General features: G+C 41.0%; 1 protein-coding gene and 3 non-coding genes across 4 annotated transcripts; 2 read left to right on the top strand and 2 right to left on the bottom strand.

The window, feature by feature from the left end:
* Positions 1-256: 256 nt before the first annotated feature.
* On the bottom strand, positions 257-6571 carry LOC126995046 (palmitoyltransferase ZDHHC8-like). Its single transcript, XM_050854343.1, has 5 exons — positions 6420-6571; positions 3750-3871; positions 1884-2041; positions 1384-1556; positions 257-602 (listed from the first exon to the last, which is right to left on the bottom strand). The coding sequence occupies exons 1-5, from the start codon at positions 6509-6511 to the stop codon at positions 548-550; spliced, it is 600 nt and encodes a 199-aa protein (XP_050710300.1). The 5' UTR covers positions 6512-6571; the 3' UTR covers positions 257-547.
* A 6310-nt stretch (positions 6572-12881) lies between these two features.
* On the top strand, positions 12882-12954 carry Trnav-aac (transfer RNA valine (anticodon AAC)). The gene has a single exon. It is a non-coding gene; the product is annotated as a tRNA-Val (tRNA).
* A 580-nt stretch (positions 12955-13534) lies between these two features.
* On the bottom strand, positions 13535-13607 carry Trnav-aac (transfer RNA valine (anticodon AAC)). The gene has a single exon. It is a non-coding gene; the product is annotated as a tRNA-Val (tRNA).
* A 1536-nt stretch (positions 13608-15143) lies between these two features.
* On the top strand, positions 15144-15284 carry LOC126995047 (U4 spliceosomal RNA). The gene has a single exon (XR_007749850.1). It is a non-coding gene; the product is annotated as a U4 spliceosomal RNA (small nuclear RNA).
* The last annotated feature ends 3547 nt before the right edge of the window (positions 15285-18831 follow it).

Here is an 18831-nt window from a genome sequence, read left to right on the forward strand (position 1 = left end):
TTAACATTACATTATGACTGACAAGGGGCAGAGCCAAAAGCAACACTTTTACGGAATGTTAGCCTATCATTACAAACCCATTCTGCTTAGTCCTCAGAAAAAAAGCTACACTGGAATATTACAATGAGGAGTGTCATAGAACTGCACGTAAATAATAGAAAATGTTTATCAGCTATTCATTTTGACAAATTTCACTTTTATGCCACATCATATGACCTGAAGCACCAATTTTCAATAATTGGATTACATAAGTTTACCTTTTTTTTCAAATCTACAAATTTACATAATTAAAATTCTAAAAGTAGGGCATTGCCTTTACTGGCAAGCATGGCCTCTTCATAACTGCACCCTGTTCTGCTACAGAAACCACTCTTACTGTACTTAGCTCAGGGAAGGTGGTGTGGAAAGGTGGAACCACTACTACCCACTGCCCCACCTACTGACACAGGGTTGTGGAGTCAGAGTTAGAGTCAAGAGTAGAAAGTTTTCCCTCCACCTCCACAACCCTGCACCCAAAATCACTACTGACAGCTGACTGGCTCACTGACTACCTGCACTGCACTGACCTTATGACCATTGACTCAGCAGGATTGTTAGTCAATCTGTGGAGGTGTACTCAGGTGAGTGGATTGATTCCTGTTGTCTATGCTACCTCAGTTACATGCTCGACTTTTTAGCACATCCACTATGAGGTTACTTATATTTATTTACTGACAAAAATAATGGATCAATCTTACCCTGAGCATGTGACTCAGTAGTCCCTTTCCATGCAGCATGTCAGCCTCCTCTCCCTGCCAGCTTATCCCACACTCCCCTCTCTCCCTTCCCCACCCTACCTCCTCTCCGTCGACATAACTATGTGCATGGAAAGGGGCTACTGAGTCACAAGTTTAGAATATGGGCTGATATTTTTGCCCAAAACTATATTAGAATATCCTATCTTCGGATATATTTCTCTTCATTTCATCAGCCCATGTATCCAGCATGAATTTTTGAGCTTTCCAGCATGAATTAAAACATGCTTTATGTATTACTTTTAACTTTCTGATCCATATGAAGTATGGCATATACATACTTTTGACAAATGATTAAGGTGTCATGAACTCACACATCCAACTTCTGCATATATATTAAATGGAATCCTGATGCTCATTTACAACATATTTCACCAGCTCCTCTTTGTACAACACTAACCACAGCATCATGCCTTGGAGTCAGCTGAGGTAAACCCTAACACTCAGATGAATAACAGTCTTATCTCTCCTTCTACCAAAGACTGCAACTTGTACCATGAAAGTTCACACTCAATTTTTCCTTGATTCAGGATGGTTAAGTTTATAATTCAGAAATTGAAAGCATGACAAATAAAACAAAAAAACTTACCTTATAATAGTCTTGACTTCAGTGAGGTTATCTTTTCTATCAAGGACATGGACAAGACAAAATGCAAAGATGGAGATCATATGGATGCTGAGTGAACACAGAAACATGAAGAAATAGCGGTAGTTCCTTCGACCTATGCAATTGTTGACCCACGGGCAGTGATGGTCAAAAGTCTGCAGAGAAAAAACATGTTGTTATTACTTCACACACTACACCCCCAGCCAACCCCCCTGCTTAAGGGGGACAGTAACTGCTCCTGTCAGCAACAAATCTTTAGTGGTCTGAGCAAGGAACACAAGAGGCACCAAAGTGAAGTTTGTGTATGTATAGTGTATGTATATTCCTATAATTTTAATTCATCATTAAATGCATATTTGCTCATGATTCACAACACAGGAATTTGTATGCAAAGCAAGTTGACTAATTAGATTATTATTATGATATTTATTAATATCATAATTCTTATGAAGGCATTACATATATTAAACATGAGACATTACCTCAATGCAGTGGTTGCAGACTGAGCAATGTGAGCAACGTGGGGGCCGGTAAAAATGACACGTTACGCACCACTTCATGCGTACTGTGATGCCATTTATCTCTACATTCTTGTAAAGTGGCGCTCGGAAGTCGTCATCCCGGTCCTCGTCTGTTGAGGCTGCAAGGGAGATACATATTGTATGCTTTGTATACACTCATTAATTTGCTCATTCACATGATCTTAAGCTTTTGCAAATAATTTTCACATCCTCTCATTTAACCCCTTCCATAACACATTTCCTGGCAAAGAGTGAGCTAATTCCCTATAACTATAACAATCATCCTTACTCCCATTTCCTTTGTGTAGCAGCACAATGATGGCTTTCCTTCCGCACCTCACCCTGCTCCCATATTAGATTACACATACACAGCACATCTGTTATGCCACCCATGCCAGGGGCCTTTTCTGTTTTACGTTCTTTAATGCCTCCTCAATCTCACCCTCTCTACATTCTCCAGTGGATACTGCTGCCATGCACACTGATCTTTAATACTATACTCGTAATTTTTGCTAGAGCTCCCTAACATTCTCATTTAGCATCACTCTAAAATTCCTCTTAAATACCCCCTCACACTTTTTGACAAACACCTAATCATCCTCTTTATCTTGCAAGTATTCCTAGTTTCTACTGTTTTTCATTAATGGTTCAGAATTCTATGAGAAGCACTGTGCAAGACTGCAGCAATAGGCGCACCAAACATCACCATAGACGATCCAGGATTCAGTACGTTTCCTAACTAGTAGAAGGTAAATGTTATAATTGTATTTCGTAAAGAATCCTTATAACCAAAAACTAACTAAAATTATGGGTATTCTTTTTCTTGAACAGAACACTGAATAAACAATAGAACAATAATATGAAAATATGTATAGCCACCGTTGCCAGGTCATCGTACTCAAAGCACAGTATTTACCGGTTTCTGACGCCTAACTATTGCCAAGAAACATCAGGATCTAACTCTTTTAACGATAACTATAAATGAGTTTCGTTATTGGAGCCCAGAAGACAATTTAGGGGTAGGAAGTCGGGAAATATAATCGGCTGAGTACGACAATCTGGCAAAGTTGAGGTTGTAACTACGAGGCCCGAGCCAGCCTACACGCCACTTTGGGGGTATCAGATACCATAAATAGCATATTTTTACTGCGCAAAGCAGGTGATGTCACTTATTGTGACTTCGTGAGCTTTCATATTTATCTATTTGTGTATATTGCATGGTGACAAAACTTTCATTACTAGTTTCATTTTTACTAGTGACATGAATATGTGACTGTTTTTCACAATAGAATTTCACTCAAACAAGTGAATCAGACACCACAGAAATATTACCAGTGTGTATGAATGAATACAATGATTGGCACACACGTTGATTTAACTCAAGAATGTTTCGTGGGTCATATAAAAATAAACAACATATCTGGAGAGGCTACTCTATAGCCCGTGACCGGCAAAGGCTGCAAAAAAAGTCCCTCCACCAAGTTTGTACCCCCCATTTGGTGATTGTTAGGTATGCCTATTATGAATTATTGTTGTTTTGTCACTTGCACAAATATATAAGGGTAGGCTTGCATATGATTATTTGAAAAGACATAACTGTTCATTATTAAAAGATATTTTTTCTCTGAAGAATATAATTTGAAATGTTTTAAAAACCATTAACAAACAAAAAGATGAACAAATATATATATATATATATATATATATATATATATATATATATATATATATATATATATATATATATATATATATATATATATATATTCAAATGACACAAGTACATTATTAAATTAAAGTAATACACATTACTACCAATTCGCTCACCTTTTGGTATAACTCCAGGATCCATAAACGTGGCTAAAGAGAAATTGAGCACCACAAAGAGTGTGACAACACCCTGATACACTGGGACGTAGATGCCCCATCTGAAGTACAGAGAAGTACATCTGCAACAAGAGAACAATATTAGCATCTGACTGGTTATGGTTATCCCTCTATCTGACTATCCTTTTATCACCCCTGTTGTGGAACTCTTAACTTGAGGAAGTACAGTGGTGCACTGAGCTTCATACTTCATTGGTCAATTAATCAATCAATGGCAGCATACGCTGTGGGAGGGCATGTTGCCTTGCCCACCCTCTGACAATATAAATACATATCTCCTTTCTATCCAGGATCAATTGACTACCTCAAGCCATGAAATCTGTAGGACTCCCCTTGGCCTTCTCCACTCTGGAATGTCTCTTTACAGAAACAAACAAGTGAGCAGAGTGAACTTCTAGGCAGCAAGCCACATGCTGAAGTTAGCATTCATGGACTATGCAGATACTATGCCTTGATCGAGTCTATTGGGGTACGTGCTAATTTGACAGTGTCCTTCCAACAATATCACATGATTCTACATAGGCACTTATTACCAAAGGCATTAACACGCCTCTTCAAGTCACTAATCAAAGTCCACATCTCACAGTCATGGAGTAAGACAGGGAGCACAAGAGCGACTTGAAGATATAGAGCTTTGTCTTTCTGCACAGGCAAGCAGGCATTGACACCATGTATTTGTGCTGAGCACATCAATAACACTGTAAGAGTCCACCATAATCTTCTTGTCAATAGAACTTTCATTATTCTGCACTATGTTACCAAAGTACATGATCCTGCAACGAAACGAAAGCTATGGCATCAATTCTATGAAAAGAAAGTTAACTAGTTCCAAGTTCTTCTTACTCCATGGTCCATTTCTTCAGAGACGTTAGTCTTTTCTTCATTCATGTAACTGTAATATATACTGCTTCTTATAACCCAACAGTAGTCAGTCTTGTCTTAAGCCTTTCCAGCTTTGGGTAAATATGTAGTTTAGCTCTGCCAACTCAAAATACCATATATGCCTTCATATTATTGTTAGAGGGCAAAAATACAAGCCCCTTAACCATAATACAAATGTGTACATACCATTTACCATTGACGAGGTTTCAAGCCCTGCTCCACTGCCAGCGCAGCGCTCCACAGGGGCCGTCAACAATTATGATGTTAGCCTCAACAATAATTCTCGATATGCACTTATTCACAACATCGTAGTGAGTGGCGAGTGTTAATTACTTACATGGATAGCCTACTGTTACTGTTAGATTAGTTAGAAACTAACCTAACTGCTGCACCCTAGACCACAGCCACAACAGTCTCCTATGCACTGGCAACACTGGCTAAGTTATGTTATGTTTCCTTTGATTAGGTTAGTTTCAAACTATGTGTGCCTTTATATTATGGTTAAAGGGCATATATTTTCACTCTTTAACCATAATATGAAGGCATATATAGTACTTTGTGGTGGAGCTCAACTACACATTTCCCAAGATAAATATTCAGTTTTCTTCAAATTCCTCTTGGTTAATTCTGTATATAATTACCACAAACTCTTAAAATAAGAACAAAAAGGAGAACCACCCAAAGTCTCCCAATACAGCACTAACTCCAGTGAGGGAATTGTTCAAACTGGGATATATGTGGAAAAAGTATAAGATTACGTTAACTAGCTACACACTGAATGTTTATTTAGTGAACTATAACCCAGTATATTCAAAGGGTGGAGCAAGGGAATGTGGATGAGGTGGAACACAGTACAAATGTGGGTGTTTTTGTTAATAACTGAAAATGACATGAAATGACACAATATTCGCTATCTTACTGCATGGAGAAATGAGATAGGTAGAGCAAGGGAATGTGGATAAGGTGAAACAGTGTACAAATGTTGGTGTTTCTTATATTAACTTGAAATGGCACAAAGTGACACAAAGTTAACCATATCAACGTGCGGAGAAATGAGAAAGGGTGGAGCAAGGGAATGCGGAGGAGGTGGAAGAGTACAAATGTTGGTGTTTTTATATTAACCTACTAGAAAGACATAAAATTCACCATATCAATATACGGAGAAATGTGAAAAGGTGGAGCAAGTGAATGAGGATGAGATGGAATCATGGAATGGAGTACAAATGTGGGAGTTTCTATTATTAACCTAGAAAGACACAAAATTCACCATCTCAACCCATGGAGAAATGTGGAAGGGTGAAAAATGAAATGTGGATCAGGTGGAGCAGTGTAAAAATGTAACCTAGCCGTGGCCGCCCTAACCATTCTTTGCACCGCCTCGCCCACCACCAGCTCACTCCCTCCTTTTACCAGTACACTAAACACCTAGACACAAATACAGCGGTAGGAACAATGGCGCGGAGATATTTGTTGAAGAAGGAAAGTTGAAAGAGAATTGAGAGTTGGAGAAAAGTTGAGAAAAAAAGAAGGGAAGTAAAGGAGTACCAAGAGGTGATTATAGGATGTAGGACGACCTTAAGGCTGGGACACACCGCACACTTGTCCCATTAACACCTCACAAGGGAAAATATTCACATCCACGTCAATATACACCTGTTTACAACACTGACAAGAGCTGGCGATCACCTAGGGGTGTCGTTTTGTGGCTTATTTTCCCTTCGTACTCACGGATAGACGAAGAAAAGAGTGGTGCATGCTAGTAGAAGCGTCCAAGCACACGTGGCTGGTATGAACCGTGTCTTGGGCTCACAGCTGGGCATTTTATCCTGTATTTGTCATCTCAGCATTAAAACATGGCCGCTCCTCGCTCCCAGCCATGGACGGCGGGCGGGCCTGGCGAGCGCCAGGCGGGGCCCGGACAGCCGACGATGCGGCGCGGCTACATGGGATTGGGGACTCTTTGCGTGGCTTATTTATAGGATCAAACACTGTAAAGTTCCACACAATCGTCCCCTGAACTCCTTTACTTAACCTGAGCTAATGTCTATAGGTGGATAATTGACATAGAGCTTTTATTTGTTGTTTCCTTACAATTTTCGCACACAGTGTACTGGGAATATGGAAAGTAGTCTCGCTTTATCCGTATGTGCGTGTATGCATGTCAGCAGGCTGTTAATATTAGCTAGAAACAGAGTAATTAAAATTTTCATTCATGAAACCGAAAATAAACGTGAATGACGGGCTTTGTACGCTGAATGAAATATATTTAAATGTCTCAGAGAACAATATCATTTACGTACTAAAAAGTGCGATATATTATCTGATACGAGTTTACTTCAGAGTTTCTGCCTGCCTTATGCATGTATGATTGAATTACCTTGGTTACTGATAAATTCAAATTCTTTCATACACAAATTAATGTGAAAGGCTACTACGATTTTCTGCTTCCTCGTTTTCTTTCTACCTAGCTTTCAGGTGCGTTGCCTGTCTGGGGTTGTAACTTATAGAGTGAGTGAAAGCTTCGAGAATGTGAGAGCGGCACGAAAGTTGGTCCGCGGAAGGGCCTGAAAGACGTGCATGCTTCCCGGTTGATAAATCTCCGCCCACCCGCTACTCCCCCGCCTGCTCCGCCCCCGCCCCCAGCGTGTCACCCCGCTGGGAGCCCCGAGGTACGGGCAGGACAGGGCGCGGCATATGACGCCAAGATATCATTATGGTCATCAGCGGCGTGGGCGTGAACTTACTTGAGGGCGGCACGTCAAGGCGCCGCTACCACACACTCTGCCCTTGAGGCTGCCTTGGGCGTGCACGGGAAGGGCGACAAATAGGGGTGTTAAGGGATGAAGGGGACTGCTCTCCACTGGGGGTGCTGGGGGGACTACTACTACTACTAGCCTACTACTACTACTACTACTACTACTACTACTACTACTACTATTACTGCACCTACCACCACCACTACTACTACTACTCTCTTTCGATGCATGGGCTATGTAGGAAAATATATTAAACAGCCTGCTTTATCACCCTATTCTCGCGCAAATGGAAGATATTCTTGGTAACAGGTAACATCTCATAACAACCAACAAATAATGGAATAAATATACGGGGAGCTGATATATATGTCTTGCCCCCCTCTCCTCCCACACATTCACATCTTGAATGTGTGGGAGGAGGCTTGCTCTTCTTTCGGTCATGCTCCCTCCGTACCTTCAGCTCCCTCCCCTCTCTATCATTTTTACTTGATCGCTTGATGATTGATTGATTGACTGATTGATCGACTGACTGATAAATGGAGGGAGTGAGGGTGAACGTGCAAGAGTGAGAGTGAGTGAGCGCTCTCCAAGCAATCTCTCCCTTTGCGATAAGTCGTAACAGTAGGTATCACTATGGCAAAATTCGTTTCCTTCGTTTTTTTCTTATGAACCACTGCTATGGGTTAATGGCTATATCCAGCAGTCATTTCCTCCCTTAGTAATAAATAGTGTGGCTGAAGTATGCCAAGGAAAGTAAATGGAAGGGGTATAATATATGAAAACCGATGAAGGTGGAAAACAGTTTAGAAGTTGTTTTTATTTGGTTATGACTGATTTCTCTTGACAAAGGAAAGCATGGAATTCGTCCGTGAGCGAGAAAGGGAAAGTGTGGAGTGAGTGAATGACTGACCGAATGACTGAGTTTAATTTACCAAAGTATTCGAAAACCGCACTCTAGCTTTCCTCTTACCTCTTAACAAAAAAAAGCGAATAGTGAAATAAAAACATGAGGAACACTCTATCACTTATCAAATACGAGTTTAGTTTCAATTGAAAGGAACAGAAAGAATGAACTAGCGATGCGAGTGGCAGTATTAGGTCTAGAAAAGGAAAAGAACGATAGATACAATGACATGCGTTGTTTTAAGCAGAGTCAATGCATAGATTGGGTGAAATCCGGGATGATACGATCTTGACTCAATCATGTGAGAATATATAAGTAGATATCATATGGGTAAGAACAGGTACGTGGGATGAGATGAAATATAATATGTCCCCTCCTTTTTCTCCTCCTCCTCTTCTAATGTCTCTTCTTGTTCTTGTTCTTGTTCTCGTTGTTCTTGTTCTTCTTGTTGTTCTTCTTTTTGTTCTTATTCTTCTCTTTTCCTTCTTCCTCATCCTCGCTCATTCTCACTCTGCAGGGAAGAGTTGTCCGTTGCCAAGCCTCGCCCCGCCCTCAGGTGTGCTCTCTCTCTCTCTCTCTCTCTCTCTCTCTCTCTCTCTCTCTCTCTCTGCGGTAAACAAAACTACTTTTAGAATGTTTGACAGCCATTTAGGATCACCAGTGTTGGGAAGTGGACGAGGCAGAGTAGGAGGTGAAGTAAGAGGTGTTACATATTATGTTTACTCGTTTTATATACACACGTGACGTTCCTTTGTATACATGTCCTCTAGTACATAGTGTATTCTTAGTCTATCACCTTTACACAACTATAGTCTAATCTCATCACACACACTCATTCGTACTCGCAGCTTTATTACTATTTCAAACTACCATACTACCGGAGAAAATAGTTGCACCCTGATATTAACGTTATCTTACTAAAAAGCGTAATCTCGGTGCATTATCTTGATAATAAAAAGTGTACCGTGTGATTATCATTTAAAAAAAAGTAGCTGTTATCGTAAGTCTTACTCTTAGCTGAGGCATGTAACTATTGATGGCGCCTCGGTGGTGCAGTAGCGTGCCTGTAAAGTTCGAATCTGCGGGCCCAGGTTCGAATCCCGGCACGAGTAATCGGCGTGCAGCTCACCCATCTGTTCATCCGTCCCTTCAGGCAGGTCGATAAATGGGTACCTGGGGAGACTTGTGGAAGGTAAACTGTGGTAACCCGGATGTCACACAGGCCGGGCTAATGGGTTCCTTCCACAGAGTTGTGCAGGTATATATAAATCTGTAGTTCCTACCCTGCAGAGGCTCAAGGGCCAATGCGACGGAGATGAACACCGAGGCCACGTACAGCTATACAGTGTACGCCCCCAACTTTACCTATACTATTAATAAAACTACAGTAATTTCCACTTTATAATAGAAATTTTGAAGTAGATACGCATGTAAAATCACTCTTTGATCGTCTTTTGTCACTCCTCTTACACATTTCTTCAAAAAAATCATATCAGGATGCGCAGTCGGAATAATAAAAAAAATAACAAATAAGAGTGATAGCGACAAATAAATCCACGGTAATTTTCAACAAGGCCAATACATCGCCTTCTGTCATTCCTCTCATCACGTGCAGTGTAACCAGATTGTCGTACTCAGAACACTGCATTTCTCTGTTTCTGCCTAAAAAAACTGTCATCACCACACAAATGACAGGATTCAGTCAAACTCATCTAAAATCAATATGTTATAGACGAGTGGAAAGAATAAAATAACGTTAATTGAGCTGATTTGATCCTTGGATTAAATTTTGACTGTCTAAAAACTCTCATTTCCGAATCATTGTCGTACATATGGGACTTTCTGTTTGTCTATCTGTCTTCTTTTACACTTTTCCTCCCTCCCTTTTTTCCCTCCTTCCTTCCTTCCTTCCTTTTTTCTCTACTTCCTTCCTTCCTTCCTGCCTTCCTTCATTGCCCACATGACATCAGTTCTAGCGGGAGTGTACTTGGGGTGTTTCTCGGGCCGTCCATTTTGAATTATATAAAAAAATCGTAATAATTGACCCATCCACCGGTGCTGCAAGAGTCAATCCACACCCACCACACCCTCGTCTATTCAGGATGAAGGAGAGGAGGCGAAAATAAGGGTAAGAAAGGGGAGAAAAACGGGTCAGTGTCATGTTTGGTTACGTGTTCCACCCTGCCTGGCCACGTGTCCTCGATGTGTTGCGCCATTTTCTTGATATATTTGGGGTCTACACTCCTTCCTCTTGATTTCCGGGAGATTTGAAGGTTGGTAGAATACATATGTGATCACAGAAGAGCAGTTGGTTAAGTAGGGAACGAGGTATCGGCGCGTCAATGATACCTGCACGGCTTTGGTCTGGTATTATTGGGTTATATTGTGTTTTTTTTTTAGTATTGGTGCCTATTATGTCTGGTCTGTACATTAAGTGGTTCTTATCTTTAAGGGGGAATGGGGGCTAGTTAAGGGGGGTAGGAGTGGATTTAAAGGGGGGAGGGGTGGCTAGTAATTTAGGCGGTAGAGGGAATGTTGGGTTATTTGGTAAAGTTTTTGTTCAGTTTATGGTCATAATTCTCCTATGACTAGGCACATATGTTCACTATTTTTTTTACCGCTCAGGAAAGGGAAAAAAATACCCAGAAAAGTTGTTGAAATCAGGAGAAAACTATCCTTTTAGTGGTAAATATGCGCCTTAAGGTAAATGTATAGTTTAGCTCCACCACCTCAAAATACCATGTGCTATATAAACACCTTCATAATTATAATGGTTATTAAAGGGAGAAAGTAAATGCCCCATAACGCACCTTTACCACTAAAAAGATACAGTTTTCTCCTGATTTCAACAACTTTTCTGGGTATTTTTTCCATTTCCTGAGCCGTAGAAGAATGGTTACAGGGCATATACTTTTTCTCTTAAATAACCATCATATGAGGAACTACATGATATTTTGAGGGGGTGTAGCTAAACAACACAGTTACCATGAAGAGCTAATTTACACATTTACCCTCGATATTATTTCAGTCAACCAAACATAATGAAAAGTTTGGGCTCCTTGTAATGAACGAGTATGAAACTTTAGTGTATTGCATTCACTTGAAGTAATAATAATAATAAAATGATGATAAAAAAATCTATGCATACCAGGGACTCTAATCTTGATGGAAAGTCGTTGAGAATAATAGGCTATCATGAAAGTGTGTACACCATGTCGTAAGAAGTATATAGAAGTAATAATATTGCTGTCGTTTAGGCTGATTACAACTTCAGTAACGTGCTTTTAAAGAATTATTCACATATTTACTCCTTGTAACACGTAGTTAATGATGGAGGGATGTAACACCATTAAACGTATGTTTATCTAATTGTTTTCCTAATTATTCAAGAGATGTACATCTACTAAATCATGGTATAAGTTTACAATATACTTATTTTTCATAGCCTTTTCATCTTTATTTTTACCACCAAGAAGAAAGCTCAAGGGCGCAAATAAAAAAAAACCCTGCTATTCCCCTGCTTCCGCAAATAGAGAACAATGAGAATAATAATTACTGAATTAGTGGTGAAATATTTGAAATGCCACGTACGGATATATCAATTTAGGCTAATCATCTCTGCAGAGACAAACACAATAATTATTCTAATGAACGAGGTCATACTTCACGTTTACCAGTAGTAGTACTATATGTAACTGAGGCGGTAATTAATGCCACTTGGAACTAAATACGTATATTTTTTATAGGCTTATTACACTAAACTTGACCGTAGTAGTACCAGCACGAACTTGAAAACGTGCCAAGTGAAAGCAAATTGTTTACCATATATTAATTATTAAGAATAGACGGTATTTTCCAAGCACTCGTTTTTCTTCTTCTTGGTAGTAGACGACTAGACGTAGCTACTGGTAATTTAGTGGTATGATACTGGGAAAGCAAGAGAACAGGTTAGTCAAATTTTGAGGGATTTTAAGCTTTCTTGGCAACTGAGAGAGAGAGAGAGAGAGAGAGAGAGAGAGAGAGAGAGAGAGAGAGAGAGAGAGAAATTGGATGAAGTCTTATGGGGTTCAGATATTTATTACTATTGCTTCTTTGCGTTCCTCGCTTTTGTCCTGCCTTCCTTCCTTCCTTCCTTCCATTTTTTTTTCAGTTTCTTCCTGGCATTCCTTCGTTTGTGTTTGTTTTCTTCATATATACTTGCAACAATAAACTATCAATCAATCAGTCATATTTATTATTATTATTATTATTATTATTATTATTATTATTATTATTATTATTATTCACCATTATATCACCATTATATATTTGATTACTGTAAACTTGAAAACCTACCCTCTTTCTATAGGTCATGTAGCCACAGAGAGAGAGAGAGAGAGAGAGAGAGTAGGGGCACGGATGGGTGAGGGGGGGGCAGGTGGCTGTTACTATGGGGCCAGCACTTGAAAACTCCTCTGAGCAGTGACCTAAACATATGAGGCGGTTATTTAATTATAGGACTTAAAACATAATCTCCTTCCTTTCCCTCAGGTGCTCATGGTGTAGTGGTTATCACATCTGTCTAACACACAGAAGGTCCCAGGTTCGAGCCCTGGTGAGCACAAAGTTTTGTTACATCTTTTTTCTTTCGGCTTCTAATGTAATTTGTCGACAAGGGGTTGGGCCTTTAAATTGCTTGTTTTTATATATATGTGTGGTGATATTTTTATATAGTTTATGATTGATTATTTGTGTGGATGTAATTGTTAGATAAATGGTTGAAGCGGTTTGGTCTTCCTCTAACCTCAGTAGATGCTACACATTAGAACAGGTGAACTTGTCCTCATGTTACCTGTTTCATACATTCACGTAGGGAGAGGGATCGATGGAGGTGCTAGCTGTCACTGTCACCGGTGCAGCCATAAAAGTAAACTTAGTATGTATCCAAACAGGAAGCAGGAAGCTACTCAGTATAGACTACACTTTAGCTGATTTGTCAAGGATGTAGCCTTTAGATAGAAATGTAAGTCTAATGTATATTGGTTTGGTGAACTAAGGTAAATAAGATATGCTAGCAGGGAGTTATCCTGATAGCATACATATCCTGCTGTCGATTTTTCATGGCTGCAGTCTTGTGGTCTTGCTATACACTTGAAGGTGTTCCCTCATGAATAATAATAATTATTTTCGTAAAGTAAATAAGATGTGCTCACCAGGGCTCGAACCTGGGACCTTCTGTGTGTTAGACAGATGTGATAACCACTACACCATGAGCACCTGAGGAAAACGGAGAAGAGATTACATTTTAAAATCATTTGATTAAATAATTCGGTTACTTCTTGCTTCACACCTGTGCTGTGAAGCGGCGGCACCCATACTATAACAGATGGTCCGTTAGAAAGTACACAGATGTTCAGGAGAAATTTAAATGACTGAAATGTAAGACGGATATATGTATGGCCGGGTGGGACATGGGAGCAGGATCGATTGAAAAAGGAGCTCTATTATCATTTCCTTTTCAGTTTCCTTTAATAGTCAATGTATATATAAGAAATAAGCCTTTACAGCATCCACAAAAGTCCGTTAGAGAGGTGCCTGACTTTTCTACAAATAAAAGGAAGGTTTGACTGTGTTGGACAGGAAACAAACTATAGGCTTGAGCAAGTTAAGGTGGAACAGTGACTTACGTATGGACACGCTTTTATATCATCCCCATCAGCAAGGGAATGACACAAAAATTTGTCAGGGAAGAATGCAAACTGTGGCAACGGGCAGCAACAGGCCAGAGTGAAAAGAGCTGTTGATTATCGTCGTAGGACACAGCCGAGGTCAACATTTACACACATATGTACGTTCACACACATAAATAGAGCATCATACTAATAACTTAATGCAAATATTTCACCAATGCAAGAAGTTATACTGACTTTGGGGCATCGGTATAAGAAGAGAGCAAGCAAACTAACCAGAATGACATGTTGTGGGCAGCTCTTGAACAATGAAAACGCCGTAGAAGACACAGGGATCAAACGACAGTAGTATGCAATAAACAACAACTTACTATAGATGAGAGGTATAGTCTGGGTAAGTTTGGTTGAAATCGATGGTCTTTGCGGCATGTAGTTATGTTATCATAGTGGCCCCTTTGTCGTGCTCTTCTGTCTCCGGGTGGCTCGGAGAAAATGTACAGTTTATGGATTCCTTATTCAAACGCATTAAGCCATTTGAATTGTTGAATGGAGGTGAGAAGCCTAGAAAGTACACTTGGAATATACTTTTTGTGGCGTCATGTGTACAAAGGCGTATGTGTGGATGCCTCTTATCCCTGCACAATGCGAACCTTGGATGGGAGAAGAGTTTAGGTTCGACGGATTTGCCACCTCAGTTATCCCTGCAGTTGCGGCTTCGTTTTCTTTATTTTGCCTATGAATTCACTGGTGTACTTGTTATTTATATATTATTATCTTTATTTTCTGATAGTTGCCTTATGAGATACTTTTGCTGAAAATTCATATTGCGAATGTTTTTTGTTAGTGATGCTGCTGTTGAAGAGGAGATGGAAGCTTGGATTATTTACCTAACCGGAAAGTACATAATGCATCAAGTAATTATTTTAATAATTTCAATGGCAAATTTTCAAATTTTAAGTAATTTTATATATATTATAAGTTCATGAATATGTTTATCTACGAAGTAGAAGACACATAACTGGAATATACCGGTGAAACAAAAGATTATTGCATATTTGTTGATTCGTTTTAATGTGGTGTTTCGCTTTGTCGAACATATTGTCGGCCTGGCTCCGGTAGTGTTAGCTTTGCGCAGTGGCAGTATCGTAACCAATGAGGTTCATCCGAGGTGCGATTATTGCTAGTTGAAAACTTTTCCCAATACCCCGCCTGGGCGACTTGAAATATAGTCGGCCATGGCAATTTTTGTTAGCCCAATCTTGGGCTAAAAAATCTCTCCATCTAAAACTATTAGCTCTACCGTAGACCACAGGCTGTGCCAGTGCCAGTGAATGGTATCTTGGACAAACTTAACTGGTATGAAGTAGACGAAATGAATACTGTATTGGTCGAGTGAGGCCTTTCATATCACGCATACAGTGTTTTACATTGGCCGTGTCGGCCCGGCTCCCTTTAACACTAGGCCGCTTTCACACGTATCGACTTTTCGCCGTCCGCCGTCCACGACACGACGTCGTGGTTTCAAATAACCACGGGTGTCTATGGCCGCTTTCACACGTACCGACCACGGTCGTGAACGGCTGAACGCCGTTCACGACTGCCGTTGTCATCACGGCGCCCATTTAAAAACGGCACGGCGAAGCGCCGTGGATGGCGCGAAATGTATACAGGACTCAATGGACTCGTTCAGACATGACGACCTTTCGCCGTCTAAACTAGACGGCGACACTACTTTAGTTGTCTCCTGATCACAGACCTGTGTACACTGTTGCTCGCCAGTGATAATAAGAGGACGTAGATGTAAAACGGCCGAGGCCGTCCACACAACGGGGGGCTCTCTGGAATGCACGATGTCGTATCGTGGACGGCGAAAAGTCGATACGTGTGAAAGTGGCCTATATATCCTGTCTTGCGCGTCGCAGGACGGGAATAAAGAGATACACAGGGAGCTTGAGAAAGGATGATGCAAATTTCATTAACCACATTCGCATGTCCATGGACGCTTTCACTAAACTGCTACAGTGTTTGGGTAAGAGCTTACATGAGAACACCAAACTGTACAGCACACTTCCCTCCATGCTCATGTAGTCGGATTTCGACTCTCGTAGTCGTCTAGCGTCGTGTCCCAAGGTACTGGTCTCTCAACGAGATCTGAGTTGGCCAGTCTCTATACTGCTATCCTTTTCCTTGCTGATGAAAAAAAATAGATCAGTGGAATGCGTGGGATAACTGGTTGGTGCTATCCGGGACCGGGCGGAACAATGGGTCACTGTGTGTGTCGCGAGTGCATCCGGCGCCGGGACGGCAGATTCGCCGTGAACGTGCCGTGTGAAGGTCTCCATAGGAATATTCAGTCAACTGAAGTTTACGGTGCCCTCTTGATGAGCCGCCACCCGTCAAAGGTCCATGGGCTCTCCGTGGAGGGGCAAAATCCAAACAACAACAACAGTTCACGGCGCCGGACCTAACAGGGCCACGGCGAGAAATCGGATGGTGTGAAAGCTGTAATTCTGTATTAATAACTTCAAAACCAAGTATATACCGGACGATTTCTTTTCACTCAGGCGGACAACAGAAAGGGATGGCTTGGGGTGGGAGGCAAGCAGATCAGCATGTAGCTAGGGGGAGCCCAAATTTATAATATTTGAATTTGTCTGGTGACAGATGACTTTTCATTAACGTCTTTAGCATTCCATGTAAAATTCAAACTCATCTAAAACCAAATACTGAGTATTGATTAATTTCAAGTTCTCAGGGTTCTAAATGAGCTGGTAGCATATGGTTACATGAGTATGTGCTAAGTGGCAATAAAACGATTTTAGAAGATGCTCCTTCTGTCAGCCTTTTGCCTCTTACGTGTCAGTATCTTGATATGAGCGAGGCTGGCTGCCCAAAGTCGCTATCCGAACAACGACGAAAATATTAATAATGGGTGGGGCTTATTGTCGCTACTCGGAAAATTGACTCTAGGCTTTGCGGTCTGAGCCTTAATTCAACGCCCCGGTGGAGGGATTACAGGGATTATATTGGCTGTAGAGGAGAGGCGTCTTACAAGTTCCAACCCTCTTCATATGTAATTAAGGAGTACGTCCTGCCATGTTGTCTGTCTCACACGCCCGGCAACAAAGAGAGAGAGAGAGAGAGAGAGAGAGAGAGAGAGAGAGAGAGAGAGAGAGAGAGAGAGAGAGAGAGAGAGAGAGAGAGAGAGAGAGAGAGAATGTGATGCTTTTACAGGCAGACAGATGGTATGAGTCACGAAAGACTATCATCCAGTTTAGCTTTCCGTAGTGAAGAATCGACCATCGTCATCATCATCTCATCACTCACTCACTCACTTACCACCACCACCACCACAACAACAACATCATCAACAACAACAACAACAACAACAACAACAACAAGAACCACTAAAAACAACCATCATCACCACTACCACTTAACCCACCAATCACCTCTTCCGCCCCTCACCTCCACTACAACCTCCACCACTACTCACTCCTCCACCTCCCCACCCTCACCCTCCCACTCCCCTCTGTACGTATACTTGTGTTCAACGACTGTATTTATTTGGGTGCTGAGTAATTGAATGTCGGTGCTTGGCGTGCATAATCAGCGCTGGGCGGAAATACAGTTCATATGTTAGAGTCGAAACCCAGATACAAATGATTTAGTATTTCTGTTTTGAATGCGAATGTAAATAGACCATACAGAGAAACGCCATTACCGTGAATGCTAATACAGTGTGTGTGTGTGTGTGTGTGTGTGTGTTCATGATGACATATATTAACACGCCGCGGTATTTACTGCCATTCAACACGCTGCTAGAGTTTTATGGCGCAAAATATAACATCATTCTGTGTGTGTGTGTGTGTGGTTTTCTCTCTCTCTCTCTCTCTCTCTCTCTCTCTCTCTCTCTCTCTCTCTCTCTGTTATCAAAGTACGCATCATTTTGAATAGGTGACGGCGTATGAGGTTTCAGTGCCACTTCACTCCTTATTTTCTCACTCTTCCTTGGCGCTGCGACTCGAGGCACACACATGGAGACTGTCACTTATAGGTAGGTTGTTCTTCAAGTCGTTTATATCTGTTTTGGTAAATTAATATTTAGTGGTGGCATTTTTCAAGACTCAGTAAGCCGTTGGAGGTCACGCGTTGACACTGCATGGGGAGGGCGTAGGGCGGTGAGCTGAACCAATTTTGAACCTCCATCCATCACTGTAGCTACAAGTGGAGATGTGCTGAGTGTGTATGGTGGAGGAATAGAAGGAGGAAAAAAAAAGAGGAAGAAAAAATGAAGAGAAAAAGGAGGGTAAGGAAGGGAAGGAAGAGAATTTTTTGGAATATGAAGGAGCTACTACTACTACTACTACTACTACTACTACTACTACTACTATTACGCCTCGCCTGCCAGCATCCATTCAAAACACACGGGGGAAAAACGTAAATTATATGTATTATTTCAGCAACTATTGGTAAGTTAGCAAAGTATTAATGTTAGTTCACGGATTTGACGCGTTGTGTGTTTACATGTGAGGCCTCGCTCGCCCGCATCCATCTATTGAACAAAGTGAAAAAAGGTTAAATCATATTTGTTCTGTTACATAGGAAGCCTTAGCAAAGTGGTAAAAGAGGTATTGTCATTATTATTAATAGTGTGGCCTCTGTGTGTGTGTGTGTGTGTGTGTTTCCAGGAATCTTTATATACATGAAGGTTAGACAGGGGACAGTGCAGTGGTTGTCCAGGAAGCGGAGCACGTTAAGCTTAGAGGAGGAAAAAGCAGCTCAGTACGAACATGAAGCTTAGACGGGAG

The sequence above is a fragment of the Eriocheir sinensis genome, unplaced genomic scaffold, assembly GCF_024679095.1.
Source record: "Eriocheir sinensis breed Jianghai 21 unplaced genomic scaffold, ASM2467909v1 Scaffold968, whole genome shotgun sequence".
Taxonomy (NCBI): domain Eukaryota; kingdom Metazoa; phylum Arthropoda; class Malacostraca; order Decapoda; family Varunidae; genus Eriocheir; species Eriocheir sinensis.

Excerpts from the sequence above, each read along its gene's own strand:
- LOC126995046 (XM_050854343.1), bottom strand. The coding sequence starts at position 6,511 with ATGCCCAGCTGTGAGCCCAAGACACGGTTCATACCAGCCACGTGTGCT. Across the intron at positions 2,042-3,749 it reads TCCTGGAGTTATACCAAAAG|CCTCAACAGACGAGGACCGG; the intron begins GTGAGCGAATTG and ends TCTCCCTTGCAG. Across the intron at positions 1,557-1,883 it reads TCTGCAACCACTGCATTGAG|ACTTTTGACCATCACTGCCC; the intron begins GTAATGTCTCAT and ends TTTTCTCTGCAG.